The following is a 16,446-nucleotide window of genomic DNA, read 5'->3' as shown; positions in this document are numbered from 1 at the left end:
CCGGGTCACCCATGTTTCCGATCTCGAGATTCCCCAACCCCCTCCCCAATTCCACCGTCCCATCCCCGGTTCCACTTTCAGTGGCCCAAGACCCCTGACGTTACGACCACCCAGGGTTTCTGAGGTCCCGCCCTCAAGCCGGAGACCCCGCCCCGGGCTCGCCATCTGGAGAGCAAGGGAGGAAGGAAGGATACAGACCCAGGCGTTCACCCCACCTCCACCCCCGCCCCCGCCATCCCGGCCAGATAAAGGAGCCGAGTCCAGGAGGGGAGAGGGACCCCGCCCCCCTGAGAAGAGAAGCCGCAGCCCCTGCAGGACGGGGGTAAGAACGACAGACTGAGGGACCCAGACTCCGGGGTCCCCGCGAAGGGTTCTGGATGGTAGGAAGACTGAGGCCCAGTACTCGGGCTGCGCTAGGGGTCGGGGACCAGATAGTAGTGGGAATTCAGTGCTTCGGAAAGGGAGTTTCGACTGGGATTTGGAGAGGTGTGGACCGCGGGCCGTCTAGGGTCTCCAGGCAGGTGGGACACCCGAGAGCCAGGCGCGCGGCGAAGCAGAGGGGAGCGGGGTGCTGGACGGGCACGAGCAGTGGGGACCAAGGGCGCTGCGGCCGGATTCCCCACGCGGGCCCTCGACGGCGCGGTCGGGAACCTCCAGCTCGCTGCAGGCACTGTGGAGTCTCGGGGAGGGGGGCGGGAGGGGGGTGCAGCGAGCGCCGGTGAGCTGAGGCCAGAAACAACTAGACGGCTCGAGCCAGGCTGCGCGAGCCGGCCTAGGGGCTCGGCTCTAGCTGCGCGTCAGCAGAAGGGGCGAAGCGAGGAGGGCAGGCGTCTGAGGTCGGCCCGGGTCCCTGAGCTCCTTGCTCTGCACCCGCAGGCCTGCGTCGCGATGGGCTCCACCGCCACCCCGGAGGGGGCGCTGGGCTACGTCCGCGAGTTCACGCGCCACTCCTCCGACGTGCTCGGCAACCTGAATGAGCTGCGCCTGCGCGGGATCCTCACTGACGTCACGCTGCTGGTTGGCGGGCAACCCCTCCGCGCCCACAAGGCGGTTCTTATCGCCTGCAGGTTGGACGGGTGACTCAGGGGGTGGGGTGGGGCCAAATGGGAAGGGGGCGGAGCCATGAGGCCTTCGGAAGGGGATCCGAAGCCTAGCCTTCCGGAAGCAGGAGGCTGAGCACCCCGGGATTGGGGCGACAGTGGGGAGGACGTGGCGCGCGTGTCTCCCAGGGGCCCCCAGGCGCTAACATAGCCTATCTACCCTCTGTCCAGCGGCTTCTTCTATTCAATTTTCCGAGGCCGCGCAGGAGTGGGGGTGGACGTGCTCTCCCTGCCCGGGGGCCCCGAAGCTGGAGGCTTCGCTCCCCTTCTGGACTTCATGTACACCTCACGCCTCCGCCTCTCTCCCGCCACTGCGCCCGCGGTCCTTGCGGCCGCCACCTACTTGCAGATGGAACATGTGGTCCAGGCATGCCACCGCTTCATCCAGGCCAGGTGAGGGAGCCCCAGCTCCGTGGGGTGAGGTGGCATCCCGGGTGTCAAGGGCAGAGGCCGAGATTTGGAAATGGCACTAAGATCCATCGCACTGTTCCCAGCTATGAACCTCTGGGCATCTCTCTGCGGCCTTTGGAGGCAGAACCCCCCACGCCGCCAATGGCCCCTCCCCCGGGCAGTCCCAGGCGCTCCGAAGGACACCCGGACCCACCTACTGAATCTCGCAGCTGCAGTCAAGGTAGCCCAGACCCCAAGGCCTGCAACTGGAAAAAATACAAGTTCATCGTGTTAAACTCTCAGGCCTCCCAAGCGGGGAGCCTGGCGGGGGAGAGGAGTTCCGGTCAACTTTGCCCCCAAGCCGGGCTCCCCAGTGGAGATGAGGCTTCCAGCAGCAGTGGCAGTGAAGAAGGACCCATTCCTGGTCCCCAGAGCAGGTACAGAAACTGGAACCTCAAGAATTGGTAGAGGCTAGCCTCGGCTAGGAGACCGAGCCATCGGGCGGGCGGGCCTGGGTGGCCAGGAGCGGAGAGGGAGGGGTGGGGCTTCGGCAGCACAAAGGGCGTGGCTCGTTGGTCAGTATTGGCTCACCTCCAGGGGGCAGGCCTTTGGCTCCAAGTCCTCCAGGGTAGAACCCCCCCCTCAGTAGAAGCTCTCCTAACCCTTTTCTCTGGGCTTGCCATCTGCCTAGGCTGTCTCCAACTGCTGTCACGGGACAGTTCAAGTGTGGGGCTCCAGTCCATGCCCGCCATCTCCTCACAGCCCCGGCTCAAGAGACCCCTGGCTCACACTCTGGGCCGGCTTGTCCCCCACCAGGTACAAGAGCCCTTTTGGTTACTTCCTTCTTGGCTTTTCTCCTGGGTCTGCTCAAGGCCAAGTTTGGGCCAAAAGGCAAGGCCCTTTCCAATTACTGCAACGTAGAGTCACGTGCGGAGCTTTTAACACTCCCATTGCCCGGGTCACGTCCCCGAAGATCAGAATGCCTGGAAGAGGGCACCAGGTATCAGTGCTCTTTAAAGCTTCCAGTGAGCAGCGAAGTTCTGGCCTGTTCCCCTCGGGGAGGAACGGTGGGCCCAGAGCTCGGCAGGGCCTGCCTCTCTGACAAGCTGTCAACCATCGTGGTGCAAGAGGGGAGCAACAGGGGCCAGTAACTGGGGCCTCCCCGTACCACCGCCTCTACCGAAGAGATTAGCAGAGTATTCTGGAGTCAGACAGACATGAAGTCAGATCTTGGCTTGTCCTCTCATTACCCATGTGACCTTGAGTAAGTCAGGCGAGCCCCAGAAGCCTTTACAGTAAATTGGGAAAGAGAAAACCCACTTTACCAATGTGGTTTGAGGATTCACCGGTATTGTTGTCATGACCCACCTCCCCTGCCAGGAAGTGAATTTCTCGGCTGCCAGAGCTGCGAGGCTGTGTCCGGGTGCTCGTCGGGGCTGGACCCCTTGGCTCCTGGGGATGAGGACAAACCTTACAAGTGTCAGCTGTGCCGGTCCGCCTTCCGCTACAAAGGCAACCTGGCCAGTCACCGCACGGTGCACACAGGTAGGGGAGGAGAGGGCCCCTCCGGGCTTCGTGCCCGCAGGTGTCCTAGGGCCGGTCCCCGACCTCCCTTCCTCCCTGCCTCCAGGGGAGAAGCCCTACCACTGTTCCATCTGCGGGGCCCGCTTCAACCGGCCGGCCAACCTGAAAACGCACAGCCGCATCCACTCCGGAGAGAAGCCGTACAAGTGTGAGACGTGCGGCTCGCGCTTCGTGCAGGTACCCAGCCGGCTCCGAGGCCAAGCTCCGAGGCCAACGGGCCGGAGCGCGGGGCGGGGCCGCGGGGAGGGTCCCTCCGGCCGGCGCGGTCTGAGGCCCCCCTCCCCTCCCAGGTAGCGCACCTGCGCGCGCACGTGCTCATCCACACCGGGGAGAAGCCCTATCCCTGCCCCACCTGCGGCACTCGCTTCCGCCACCTACAGACCCTCAAGAGCCACGTTCGCATCCACACCGGGGAGAAGCCTTACCACGTGAGTACCCGCCCCGCCCCGCCCCGGCCTCGCCCGAAGCGGGAGCGGGGCCTCGAGGGGAGCACCTGGAAGTGGGCGGAGTCCTGAGAGATCAAGGGGCGGGGCCGGGGAGGCTCAGGCACCCGAGTCAGGCCCCCGGACTGGGCGCCGTCCGTCCCCCACCCCGCGCCCCCAAGAGGAGCTGGGGGGGGGGAGCTGAGGGCGGGGCCCGCCTCCTCGGCCTCCGCGGAGGATCTGGGAAGACGCGAGGACCGAAGAGCTGGTCTTCCGCGGGGAGCCGGACAGTTGCCCCGCCTAAAAGGTGCTGGTGGAAGGGGGCGGGCGCTGACCCGGCTGTCCCCCCCCCCCCACAGTGCGACCCCTGCGGCCTGCATTTCCGGCACAAGAGTCAACTTCGGCTGCATCTGCGCCAGAAGCACGGGGCTGCCACCAACACTAAAGTGCACTACCACATTCTGGGGGGGCCCTAGCTGAGCGCCGCCCCGATCCCACTCGCCTCCTGGAAGCCGGGAAAGCTGCGCTCAGGCCCGGCCTCCCTGTCGGCCTTGGGCATGAGGAGAGGGGTGGTGTGCGAGGCCCCTCTGGTATCAGAAACAGCCACCGCCTTAAATTCTCATGGGGGGGGGGGGCGGGGGGAACAGGGATGGCAGGTCGTGGCTTGATCTGCCTGTTTTGCTGGTCAAAACCTCTTCCCCACAATCGAAATTGTCCTTGAGACAGCAAGCTGGGAGCTGAGGGAGGGGAGAGACTGGAGGCCTGGATTCCCTGAGGGAACAGTCCTCCACACCCGCGGCCCCCTCTCCGTTTGGTTTGTCTGTAAATATAATTTATTGAGGCCCGTGGGTGGCACCGGGGCCTCCATTCGATTGCATTTCCCACCTCCCTCTTCCACAAGTGTGATCCAAAGTGACCTGAAGCACAGTATGCGAGGTCACAGCTCTGCTGGCAGAGATTAGCACTTGGCCGCGTCCTTAGGCTTGAGTGTTTTATGTTTATTATTGTCATTAACTTTTATCTTCGGAATCGTCTCGTTTCTTCAACCTGTTTGCTTGTTGGTGTGTGCAAAATGGAGGAAGGGCTTCTGTGTGTCCTGTCTCTCCCGATTGTAGGTCTGGAACCTTAATTTTCTAGGGCAGCACTGGGCACGTGTGAGTTTGTGGCATTGGGTCAGGAACCCTCTCCGGTATTCTGGATAATGTAGGTTCTCTAGCGGGCTGGAACTGGCTATAGACTTTTTTCTCTGTTTTCAAGACTTCGAGGGAGCTTTATGGTGAGCCTGACGGGGAAGTAGGAAGTGTTTCCTGGGGGCTGTGGATGTGGGGGCTTTGTCGGTGTTGGAGCTAGGGGGAATGATTGGAGAGGCTTTCTCTTATGGCCCTAACCTTCCCAAGAGTCTGGCCACCTGGGTTTGGCTGCACTATGTCTGTCTGGCATGAACTGGGCTGTATTTGAGCCCAGAATCTTCCCACTGGGGCTTGTGCTTAGCACTGAGTTGATCCCTCCATGAGGGAGAGATCTGAAATTCCTTATCAGAGATGATGTAAGCTTTTCGGGTTCTGCCCAGCCTCTAAGAATGGTATGACCTGCGGGGGAATTATGAAACTCTTTATCTTGACTAACAGCTGAGTCACGACCAGTCCTTTACTGTAGATGTGTCTGGATTTGAATGTTCCTTGGGATTCTGTCCACCTGAGACAAACCCCTTCTCCCTTTGGTGAGCTTTTGGGCATTTGTGGCAAGTGTTCAGATTCCAGAAACGTCTTTGCCTTGAGAAGTCACAGGTGCTTGGTAACTTTGTTACTTTAGAGAAGCCAGGTCTGTGACCTGGCCTTCCTGCCACTGTGTTCCTGTCTGAAACCAGCGAAGGCAGCAGGACCTTCCACAGGGAGAGAAATGGGGCTGAGTTCCATTCTGGATTTGCTAGAGTTTGGGATTATGAGTGGGATTGCTGTTGGGATTAGAGATTTAAAAGATTAATTGACTGATGGACCTTCCAGCTGACCGAGTATCCGGGTAGGACTGAGAGATTGGTAGGTTGGTTGAGGGGCAGTCTCCGGTGCAGGCCAAGCAGGTGGAAAGTTGGGAATGGAGTTGCCTCTTAACTGGATGGGATGTCTGGAATGTGAGATGATACCCTGGAGCCTTGGTTTACAGTCCTTCCCCTCCTTGGGAGCTCTTCGATTGCAGGGTGCGGCGTGGAGCTGGCTCAAGATAGGTCAGTACTAATCGCTTCTGCTTGAGGCCAGGTGAGAAAGCAACTTTTCTTGATCTTTCCCTCTTACTCCCCGCCACAGAGTTGAGAGCAGAAGAGAGATAGGAGAAGGAACCATGATTTTTTTTTTTTTTTTTTTTAAGCCAACTGGTTGGGCAGGTGGAGAGCGCCCAGGGGTGGAAATGTTAGATCCTGCAAGATCAGAATGTTGGAATAAAGAAGCCTCTCTGTGCTGCCTGCTGTGTCCAAGGTTCTTGCCTGGGAGGATCTGGGAGCAGGGCACAGCCTGGGAAAGAAGGTTCTTCCCTGCTGGACTCCATCTTGGATTTTGTGACCATTCCACTGCCCCCATCACATCAGGCCCTTAGAATGGCCCTTGTTCTCCCTTTCCCTGCCCTTGCCTTCCGGCTCATTGTGTGAGAACCAGTGACTTCATGAAGTTTCTCCGGAGCCACCTGCATCCTGCCGTTCTGAAGTCACTTCCTGGTCGAGGTGTGGGGGCAGCCTCGAGAAACCTGGAAGCCACGAATAATGCCGAGAGGCGGGGGGGAGGGGAATATGCATCTGTGCTGGGGTCCTAATGCTTGGGACACCCCCTGCCTACCACCACCACCGCCACCAAGGAAAATGGATAGGACTTGGGTCCCATGAGGGCCATACAGGATGCAGGTGGCAGTGACAAGGCCATGTATGCGGTTGGAGCCCATGTGAGAGCTCCACCCCTCCCCCAGCGATGGTGCCTTGGAATGTATCCACTGCCCAGTTCGTGCTTCTTCCCCGCCCTATGCATGGCCTGGGTGCCCACCTCTGCTCTGCCCGTAGGCAGAGGGTCACTGATTCTGTTAGGTTACCTCCCTTTTGGATTTAAATTCCTCCTCTGTGAAAGAAGTCCATTAACATGGTCTGCAGTTCCTTCCAATATGTACAGTTTGTGGTTGTATTTCTCAATCTGAAAACTCATGATCTAGATTAGATTTTTTTTTTTTTTAGTAAAATAATGAAACAAAGAACCCAAACTAAAACCTCTCTTCCTCCTCCCACTATAGCTTCTGTCCTGTTGAAAATGAGACCAGCTAATATTACTTATCCCCTGCTACCTGTCAGGTCCTAAACTAAGCATTTTACTTTAGTGCATACATAGATTTTCTAATTCAATTCCCCTGACAACCCGAAAAAGTAGGTACTAATCTTATCCCCAGTTTACAGTTAGGAAAGCCACCTGAGAGGCTCAGTGGCTTAGACAGTATGTGATGAAACCAAGATTGGAGCCTTGATTTGCTCCTAAAGATTATGCCCCTGCACTGTGTTATACAGCCGCATCAATTTCTACATCTTGGCATTATTTCCCACCAGCCGAAGTTTTGATTCCACTTAACAAAATCTTGGGGGGTATGATTATTTTTATTAACCACACATAAAATTATAAGGCTCAAAATGCTTTTCTTAAGAAAAATAGTTTTGGGAAAGCGCAAGTGGGAAGGGGCAGAGAGAGGGGGACAGAGGATCCCTAAGCAGGCTCTGCGCTAACAGGCCGACAGCAGTGAGCCCAATGTGGGGCTCAAACTCGTGAACCGCGAGATCGTGACCTGAGCTCAAGTCCGAAGCTCAACCAACTGAGCCACCCAGGCGCCCCTGCTTGCTTGCTTGCTTTTCTTTCTTTTGAGTGAGACAGAAAGAGCAGGGGAGGGGTAGAGAGAGAGAGGGAGAGAATCCCAAGCAGATGCGGGGCTCGAACCCACGAACTGTGAGATCATGACCTGAGCTGAAACCAAGAGTCAGACGCTTAACCAAGTGAGCCACCCAAGGCTCTTTTTTTTTTTTTTTAAGTAGGCGTCACACCCAGCGTGGAACCCAATGCAGGCCTCGAACTTACGACCCTGAGATCAAGATCTGAGCTGAGATCAAGAATCGGATGCCCTACCCACTGAGCCACCCAGGCAGCCTCCCCCCTCCCCCCTCCCATTTGTCTGGGTATGAGCCCTTGAACCCAATTTGCCAGGTCAGGGTCTTGGGGAGCATGAATTATAATGAAGAAACAGGAAGCCAAGCCCTCGGTGCTGTCTTAGGTGGACCCACTGGGTACTGGTTGGGTAGGAGGGGCTGACCGCTCCGGTGGTCAGAACTTGGCTCTTTAGTCAACCCCATCAGGAGATCAAATACTGCGTAGAAGTTGTTGTTACCAGAGGGTGAAAGAAAAGGTTCCAGCCCCACCGAGGAAGGGGTGTAGGTGATGTTTGTGGGGCCCCGGGTGAGCTCACAGCCGCCCTTCCTCTTCCCAGTTATTTTTGGTCTCTGTGACCTGTGGGTTTCCTGCTGGTGAAAACAGAAGCAACAGGAACTGAGTTCCCACTGCAGAAATGAACGCCCGCAGTCCAACAGCCTGTCCTTCCCCTGGTCTCTTCCGGGGCCTCGGAGACCTCCGGGATCCAGGCATGTAGCTTCTAGCGTCCTCGGGCGCTCGGGCAGGTGTCTTCGTCTGACACTCTCATCTCAGAACCCCTGCGCCCACCGGGCGACCTGGCCTTGCAGCTAGGCCCCTCGTTGAGCGAGTGGGTGTCTTCCTCTCCCGAACCAGTTCACCCACCACCTCCCCGCACGAAACTGCCAACGGGAGGGTCTTGGTGCGGAAATCCGCACGGATAAAAGTGGGCGGGGGACGCAACGGCCTCCCCGCACATCCCCGAGTCCCCGTGGGGCCCACCCGGCAGGCCGCCTCGGGTCCCCTCTTTACGCATGCGCCCCACTCGCTGTCCGGGTCCGGGACGCGGCTCTAAGCCCCGCCCCGCCCTTCTGGCCCCACCCCCCGTGCTCCGGAGTCGCGCGTCCCCACCAGCGAGCCGTGCCCGGGGGCGCCGGCCGCGGTGGCCGCGCAGCTGACACTTCCAGTGACAAGAGCGATAACCCACACGGGGGCTGGCGCGCCGCAGGGCTGGGCCCGCACCCGGGGCCGCCTCGCGGCTCCTCCGCTGAACGTCGGGCCCCCGCGCGGGCCCGTCCCGCCCCGGCCTCGACCCGCCGCGCGCTGCCCGCGGAGCCACGCCCCCGGGCGCCGCTCGCCCGCCCTCCCCACCTAGGTCGCCCCCCTAGGGGAGAGGCGCAGGCGCCTCACGCAGCCTCCCGGCCGCTTAAAAGCCCTCGTCGGTGCCTTCCTCTTTAGCAGCCTGCCCTCCGCAGGCTGGGCGGCTCGCGGGGCGGAGGTGGAGCGTCCCCGCGCCCTGCTCCCGCCCGGGCGGCGCGCACTGGCTGCAGCCGCGTCCCCTCCCCGATGGCGCGCAGGGCCGAGCCCCCCGACGGGGGCTGGGGGTGGATGGTGGTGCTGTCCGCCTTCTTCCAGTCGGCGCTGGTGTTCGGGGTGCTCCGTTCTTTCGGCGTCTTCTTCGTGGAGTTAGTGGCGGCGTTCCAAGAGCAGGCGGCGCGGGTCTCCTGGATCGCCTCCATAGGGATCGCCGTGCAGCAGTTCGGGAGTGAGTGCCGCGCCCGGGTCCGGCGTGCAGGCGACCCTCCCTCGGAAGGGATAGGGGGTTGGGGGGGGGGGGGTGAAGGGGGCGCCAGAGAGGCAGGGCGGGGCTGGGAAGGACGCCGGAGATCTCGCAGAACCTCTTCCTCTTTCTCAGGCCCCGTGGGCAGCGCCCTGAGCACGAAGTACGGGCCCAGGCCCGTGGTGATGGCGGGGGGCATCTTGGCTGCGTCGGGGATGCTGCTCGCCTCCTTTGCTACCTCCGTGACCCACCTATACCTGAGCATTGGGCTGCTGTCAGGTGAGGCCCAGGACTAGGGCAGGAGAGGGAAAGGGCCTCCGGGCTTTCACCTGCTTCCTGCCCCTTCCCAGAGGCTCGGGGAGGCTCAGAGAAAGTTTCTGCTAGCACCTGTGCCCGCAAGGGAAGGTTGAAGAGGGATGACTAGCTTGATAAAGCGCGGCTTGGGGGATATTGAGAAATTCAAAGATGACGGATCCAGCAAATGCAAGCCCGGGGCTGGAGTGTAAGAGTCACCCTACTCTTGTGCCAGCTTCGGTGGCTGTGAAATAGATCTCGTTGTCCAATTTGCATACAGACCAAGAAAGGCTTCGGAAGCTTATGTAACTTGGCAGCTGGAGCTCACCGTAGCCAGAAGTGATATATAGCCCAAGCCCAAGTGCAAAGTTCTGAGCTACCACCCCGCAAACGGTATTTCTAAGCCTCTGCAATCCCCTGAGGTGTATCACCCCATCTGCAAGATGCCGAGCCCAAGGCTGGGAGATTGAATAAAATACAGGGTAACGATGCTAGGGGCTGTAACCCAAGCCTGTGCTACATCCTGGGCAGTGGTGGGATTTCTGGGTGCCCCGAGCCCCCTAAGAGCCCCCCAACCCCTATTTGTTCCTTTCTGACAGGCTCTGGCTGGGCCTTGACCTTCACTCCGACCCTGGCTTGCCTGTCCCGTTACTTCTCTCGGAGGCGATCCCTGGCCACGGGGCTGGCACTGACCGGCGTGGGTCTCTCCTCCTTTGCCTTTGCCCCACTTTTCCAGTGGCTGGTCAGCCGCTACGCCTGGCGGGGGGCACTGTTGCTGGTGTCTGCCCTCTCCCTCCACCTGGTGGCCTGCGGGGCACTCCTCCGCCCACTCTCCCTGACGGAGGACCCTGCTGTGGGCGGCCCTGGGGCCCAACTCTCTTCCCTCCTCCGCCACGGCCCCTTCCTTCGTTACACTGTGGCCCTCACCCTGATCAACACTGGCTACTTCATCCCCTACGTGCACTTGATGGCCCATCTCCAGGACCTGGACTGGGAGCCTCTGTCTGCCGCCTTCCTCCTCTCGGTGGTGGCTGTGTCTGACCTCGTGGGACGTGTGGCTTCTGGGTGGCTGGGGGACACCGCCCCAGGACCTGTGGCTCGACTCCTAATGCTTTGGACCACCCTGACCGGGGTGTCACTGGCCCTGTTCCCCGTGGCTCGGACTCCCACGGCCCTGATGGTTCTGGCCGTGGCCTATGGCTTCACGTCAGGGGCCCTGACCCCCGTGGCCTTCTCCGTGTTGCCTGAACTGGTGGGCACTGGAAGGATATACTGTGGCCTGGGACTGGTGCAGATGGTAGAGAGCATCGGGGGGCTGCTGGGGGCCCCTCTGTCAGGTAAGGGGGACTGGGCTTCCAGGGGGGTCAGGGCTGCATGTATTGCGAGGGGGAGGGAACTATTTAAATTCCAGTGTCTGTGAATACTGCCCTCCGGGATGGCACGGAACACGGGTCCGTCAGAGCAGCCCCGGAGTGGGTCCGTGGCGCAAAGAAATCGGGGACTGTGGGAGGATTAAGGGGAGCTATGAGGAGCCCTTGGCAGGGTGTCTGCAGCTTGGGTTTTCAGAGGACCTGGCTGGACCTGGCCAGACATAGGCCACCAGCGTCTGCCCGTTCCCCTGTCCTACTGGGCCCCAGCCCAGGTGAATGAGCCGTCGGGTCAAAGTTCTCCATGCCCCAGGTGCCAAAACCTTCAGACCCTTAAATTTCTCCTAACTATTAACTCGAAGTGTAAAAGAAGGACCGCTGTTGCTTGAAAGAAAGGCATAGGTGTGCCTGGCTCGATGTGGACACCCAGGTCTCTGCTGGCTGGTTTGGAGGCCCTTTCCAAAGGCAGGAAGGGGGTGGACGTTAGCTTTAGAAATCTCGGGGTCCCAGAGTTCTGGAGCTCATCCAGTCCTGCCTTGTGAGTCCTGATTCTTCCGAGATGATGCGTTCAGGATTCTCTTTTCCCTCCACCGGTCTTGGGAAACGGGTCACCCACGTGTGTTCTTTTTCTCTCTTGGATCTAGGCTACCTCCGAGATACGACAGGCGACTACACAACTTCTTTCGTGGTGGCCGGGGCCTTCCTTCTCGTGGGGAGTGGGATTCTCATCACGCTGCCTCACGTCTTCTGCTTCTCGGCCTCTGCCTCCAAGCCCCAGGACCCCAAGACGGATGCAGTGGATACCAAGGTCTCTCTCACCAAGGAAGGGCTGCAGGAGGACTGAACTCTGCAAAGGGACTGTCAGACCCAGAAAGCCAGAGGGCGCAAGCTCTCAGGGCCTTCCGTCCCATCCTGGTGCCCACAGAACCGCAGTGCCCAAGAACAAGGCCTCTTGGCCCGCCTCCCCCCGGGGCAGTGTGTTGCCTGTGCCAACCTTTCTTGTCTCGTTGAGGACTCGTAGCTCTTCCTTGCTCCCACGACCTTTCCTGGAGGATCCCGGAGCTCAGCCTGCTCCCCTGCGCTGTGAATCAGCCGTGAACACCCAAAGCCAAGATCTTCACGTGCCTTACATGTGATTTCTACTTTGCTGCCCTTCCAGCTTTCTTCTCTGAAGACCGATGTTTGGGAGAGAGGGAAGCCCTTCTGAGATAAACCTAAAGAAGGAAACTGGATAATAATGAGAACCTCACAGAGAGCTGGGGCGCATGTGCTTGGGTTGGCTGAATGGGTTCGTGGCTAGGAAGCGGGGAGGGGAAGTATCCATATGAACCCTGGACTCTGCTCTCTGGGCCACGGTTCCTCTGCCTTGTCTGTCCACTGACCTCCTCTTTCCCAGGCTCCCCCCGTGACTCAGAAACGAAGACAGCAGTGAGGACACAGGGTGGGGGGAGTCTGGGAGGGGCAGCAGAAGCTTGAAGAGCTAAGGTCTGGGTCTAGCATTTCCCACAGGCCAAAGGAGCCAGAAACACAGGAAAAGACTCAGCCGGGAGGTCTGGAGGGGGCTGATAGGTCCCTCATGAGCTCCCCACCCCGAACACACGGAAACTAAGGAACAGCTTTTCAGAGACTCCCTGTTAAAATGGCAACAGCTTGGGCAAAGACAGGTGGACCAGCTGGACGGAGGGAAAAACACCCCAGAGTTCAGTGGGATCCCGTTCGTTTGAGTCAGCCTTCTTAAATATCTTCAGCAGAATGTTTGCAGCGCCCTAGATTGGCTAACAGCTGGAGCTTGCAGGAAACCGGATAGAAATTCTTTATTGGGGGAGTGGCCCAAACAAAACGGTCAACACGTAGTGTCCAGAGTGGATCGAGGGCCTCCCGAGGAGAGCAGGGAGACCGGAAGAACCGGGAGCAGCTCCCCCCTCTCGGGAGGAGGGGTGGCCTGCCGGGAGGGGGAGGCCGGTGGGCAGGAGGGCAGCGCCCCCGGCAGCCCCATGTAGATGAAGCTCCCGGAGAGAATGAAAGAGCCGCAGGCGAGGAAGGAGGCGGTGAAGTCCCCGGTCTCGTCCCTTAGGAAGCCTGCAAGGAAGGGGAAAGGAATTTAGAGGCCTGGGACCCAGGGGTGGCGGGAGGCGGTAAGGGGGGGACAGAGGATGGTTGGGAGCGGATCTGCTGGCTCGGGCCCTTACCTGACAGGGGAGGGCCCAGAAGCCCCCCCAGACTCATCAGCATCATCACCAGCCCTGTGGCCTGTACGACACCTCCGACGCCCACTAGCCCCGGGAGCACACCGAAAACCAGGGGGGCGTAGCTTCCGGCGCTCAGCCCGTAGGCCCCAGCCGCGGCCAGCAGGGCCCCCCGGCAGCCCTCCTGGCTCCCCGCCAAGGGCGCCAGTCCCACGGCCAGCACCCCCAGCCCGGTCAGAGCCCCGAACACCAGCAGAAGCCGCGAGAGGGGCACCCAGCCCTGGTCCGCCAGCCAGCCGCTGATCAGCCGCGCACCCGCGTCCCCCACCGCAGCCACGGCCACCACCAGCGCTGCCCCATACCCGCCCAGGCCCCGGTCTAAAGCGTGGGGGGCCAAGTGCACGTAGGGGACGAAGTAGCCGCCCCCAACCAGGGCTGTGCCCAGAGCAAAAACTGAGAAGGCCCGGCGCGCGAAGAGACCCAGGCCGAGGGCAGCTAAGGGCCCGCGGGGTGGCGCCGGGGGGTCGCCAGGGAGCACCAGGGGTCGCAGCAGGGCGCCACAGGGGGCGAGGTGGAGGGTGATGGCGCCGAGGACGAGCAGGGCGCCCCGCCAGCCGAAGGTGTCAAGGAGGAGCTGCAGGGTGGGCGCCAGGAGCAGCGAGGAGGCCCCGTTGCCCGTGAGCGCCAGCCCCACGGCCAAGACTCGACGGCGGGAGAAGTAACGAGACAGGGTTCCCAGGGCAGGGGCGAACACCAGGGCCCAGCCGGAGCCTGCGAACGGACAGGACGGGGTGACGACAGGGACCCGGGATGCTCTGCGCCAGCAATCCCAGCCCGGATCCTCGCAGGAGGCCCCGCCCCTTTGGCCTCCAGCCCCCAGGAAGCGCCCACCTCCACCATCACCCCTTAAGGACCCGGGTGTCCCTCTCCCCTCACCAGCAAGGACGCCCAGGCCAAGGTAGAGGTGCAGCAGACTGCGGGCGAAAGCGGAGAAGACGAAGCCCAGCGAGGTGAGGACGCCCCCAACCATCACCACGGGGCGCGCCCCCCAGCGGGTGCTCAGGGCGCTGCCCACTGGGCCTGCAAGGGGGCGGAGTCAACGGAAGACACGCCTCTGGACCCCCAAACTCTATTCCAGCACTCCTCTTTGGCGGCTTGCCAGGCCTAAAGCGTCTCTCTGCCCGCCCCCCCCCCCCACCCCACCCCGCCTAACAGCTCCTGCCCTTGACCTCAAGACGAGACCCTCTCTTTTCTAGAACTCGTTCCCCCCCGGTCCCCACCGGTCGCCCTTTCTCAAGGGCTGTCTGGTGAGCAGGTGGGTCCTCCGCCACCGCACACACTCTCCGCCACTCCACCCCGGTCCCCGCCTCCCACCTGGGGGTCCCCCTCACTGGCTGCCTGCTGCACCGCCAGGGCCAGGGCGCTGACCCACGCAGTGTCCTGAGTGCTTCGGTCAAAGTGCTCCGCGAGGTCAGGGAGGGCGAGGCCCAGCGAGCGTAACAGCCCGTAGGAGAGCCCATTCACCGCGAAGGCTGCGGCGGCCACCACCCAGCCCCAGCCCCCGTCCGGGGGTCCGGCAGGCTTGGGGGTCATCGCCGTCTGGGGAAGGGGGGACACACAGCGTCGGCGCCTCCTCTAGGAGATGCAGGTTCTGGCTGCTGGCCGGGGTGGGCACGGCCCCCTGAGCACGATAGGGCGGGGCGGAGGGAGCGGGAGTCAGGCCTAGGGATAACCGCCCCCCCCCCCCCCCCGGTCCGCGCGGGCTCCCGGGACGGGGTGACAGCCGGATCCCCCAGGCCTGGGGCTCCCCCTCCCACGCCCACCCCTCCCCCCTTACCCGGCCCCTCCGGGCGGTGAGGGAAGGGGAAAGGCGAGGACACCCCGGCCAGGTTTTCTGCCTGCTTCCTGGGCGGGCGGGGCCCCGGAGGGGAGCGAGCGCCGAGATGGAACCCCACCTGGACCGGCTGTCTCGGTAAACAGAGCTGGCCACCGGGGCCTGAGCCACCTGGGACGCGGGGGGTGGGGGGGGTAAGGAGGGCGGGGGAGCTGACTGTCAGCCAATGGCCTAGCCGCCGGTGAGGCCAGACGCTGAGTCCCACGGGGATTGAATTATATACACACGCCTACACACACACACACACACACACACACACACACACACCTCTACCTCCCCACCAGGGAGGGGGGCGGGAAGAATGAACGCGGCCCCGCCCGGCTCAAGCCCACGCACCTGCCACCTGCTTCTCCTGGAGGAGACCCGTGGATTGCAATCCAGGGCAAACCCAAGGTCGGTAGGGCAACACGTGGGAATAGGCGTGACCCCCAAGGCCAGGGGCGCTGAGTACTTTTGCTCTCAGGGAACATTGCTGGAGGGCCGGGCAATGCTCGGGTATCAAATCACTGACCTCCACTGAGTGCTCATTTCTTGCTCAGCAGTAAGGGGCCCTCAAGGACCCAGGGGGAGGAAGAAGATTCCTTTACCAGGAGGCGCTGTGATGAGCCAGGTGCCCTCCACCCACGTCACCTGTACACGCTCCCAGTAAACCCGTGAAGGTGTTGTGCCCAGTTTACAGATGAAGCTACTGAAACTTGGAGAGGCTAGGCGCCTTGCATCAAAGCAACCCAGCTAAAAGATGGTGGAAATACTTGAATTTGGTTGGATCTGTCCAACTGCAGACGGTGAATGGAGAACAGGCCTGGGATTGTAATGGGATACCACGGTGGAGGGAAGGGCCTGGGGACAGTGTGATGGCTGACTAGCCTGGAAATGGCAGAGCTTCTGCAGGGCCATGGCGTTCGTGATTCTACGATAAGCGTTACTGGGAAGAGAAAGGATCCTTGGGATCAGACTCGCAGAAGATTCAGATTCGAATTAAAAAAAATTTTTTTTAACGTTTATTTATTTTTGAGACAGAGAGAGACAGAGCATGAACGGGGGAGGGTCAGAGAGAGGGAGACACAGACTCTGAAACAGGCTCCAGGCTCTGAGCCGTCAGCACAGAGCCCGACGCGGGGCTCGAACTCACGGACCGCGAGATCATGACCTGAGCCGAAGTCGGATGCTCAACCGACTGAGCCACCCAGGTGCCCCTCGAATTTTAAAAACAAAGTAAGAAATCTGAGAATTGGACCCAGGTACTGATTTCGTGGGGGAACTTTATTTAAAAGTATACTTTTTACACCAGGATTAAAGTTACCGTTGCTTTACTTCAGGTATTTGAATCAAGAGATCTGTGGGGCGCCTGGGAGGCTCAGTCAGCTAAGCGGAGACTTCGGCTCAGGTCATGATCTCAACAGTTCGTGAGTTGCAGCCCCGCGTCGGGCACTGTGCTGACAGCGCGAAGCCTGGAGCCTGCTTCGGATTCTGCGTCTCCGTCTCTGCCCCTTCCCTGCTCATGCTCTGTCT

General features: G+C 60.8%; 3 protein-coding genes across 3 annotated transcripts; 2 read left to right on the top strand and 1 right to left on the bottom strand.

Annotated features, from left to right (window-relative positions):
- The first annotated feature begins 876 nt into the window (after positions 1-876).
- On the top strand, positions 877-4,094 carry BCL6B (BCL6B transcription repressor). Its single transcript, XM_047090156.1, has 8 exons — positions 877-1,067; positions 1,272-1,493; positions 1,595-1,927; positions 2,182-2,306; positions 2,871-3,035; positions 3,121-3,251; positions 3,365-3,502; positions 3,856-4,094. Exons 1-8 carry the CDS (start codon positions 889-891, stop codon positions 3,970-3,972), a joined length of 1,410 nt encoding a protein of 469 aa, XP_046946112.1. The 5' UTR covers positions 877-888; the 3' UTR covers positions 3,973-4,094.
- Positions 4,095-8,844: 4,750 nt separating this feature from the next.
- On the top strand, positions 8,845-12,109 carry SLC16A13 (solute carrier family 16 member 13). The gene is made up of 4 exons (XM_047089785.1): positions 8,845-9,178; positions 9,329-9,472; positions 10,087-10,824; positions 11,499-12,109. Exons 1-4 carry the CDS (start codon positions 8,980-8,982, stop codon positions 11,696-11,698), a joined length of 1,281 nt encoding a protein of 426 aa, XP_046945741.1. The 5' UTR covers positions 8,845-8,979; the 3' UTR covers positions 11,699-12,109.
- A 74-nt stretch (positions 12,110-12,183) lies between these two features.
- Positions 12,184-14,695, bottom strand: SLC16A11 (solute carrier family 16 member 11). The gene is made up of 3 exons (XM_047089787.1): positions 14,432-14,695; positions 13,044-14,120; positions 12,184-12,933 (listed from the first exon to the last, which is right to left on the bottom strand). The coding sequence occupies exons 1-3, from the start codon at positions 14,631-14,633 to the stop codon at positions 12,698-12,700; spliced, it is 1,515 nt and encodes a 504-aa protein (XP_046945743.1). The 5' UTR covers positions 14,634-14,695; the 3' UTR covers positions 12,184-12,697.
- Positions 14,696-16,446: the final 1,751 nt, after the last annotated feature.

Source organism: Lynx rufus, unplaced genomic scaffold (genome assembly GCF_022079265.1).
Source record: "Lynx rufus isolate CCGP_SWC_20201006 ecotype Redwood Valley unplaced genomic scaffold, mLynRuf1.p SCAF_28, whole genome shotgun sequence".
Classification (NCBI taxonomy): Eukaryota; Metazoa; Chordata; class Mammalia; order Carnivora; family Felidae; genus Lynx; species Lynx rufus.
This window is presented reverse-complemented; position numbering and strand designations above follow the sequence as displayed.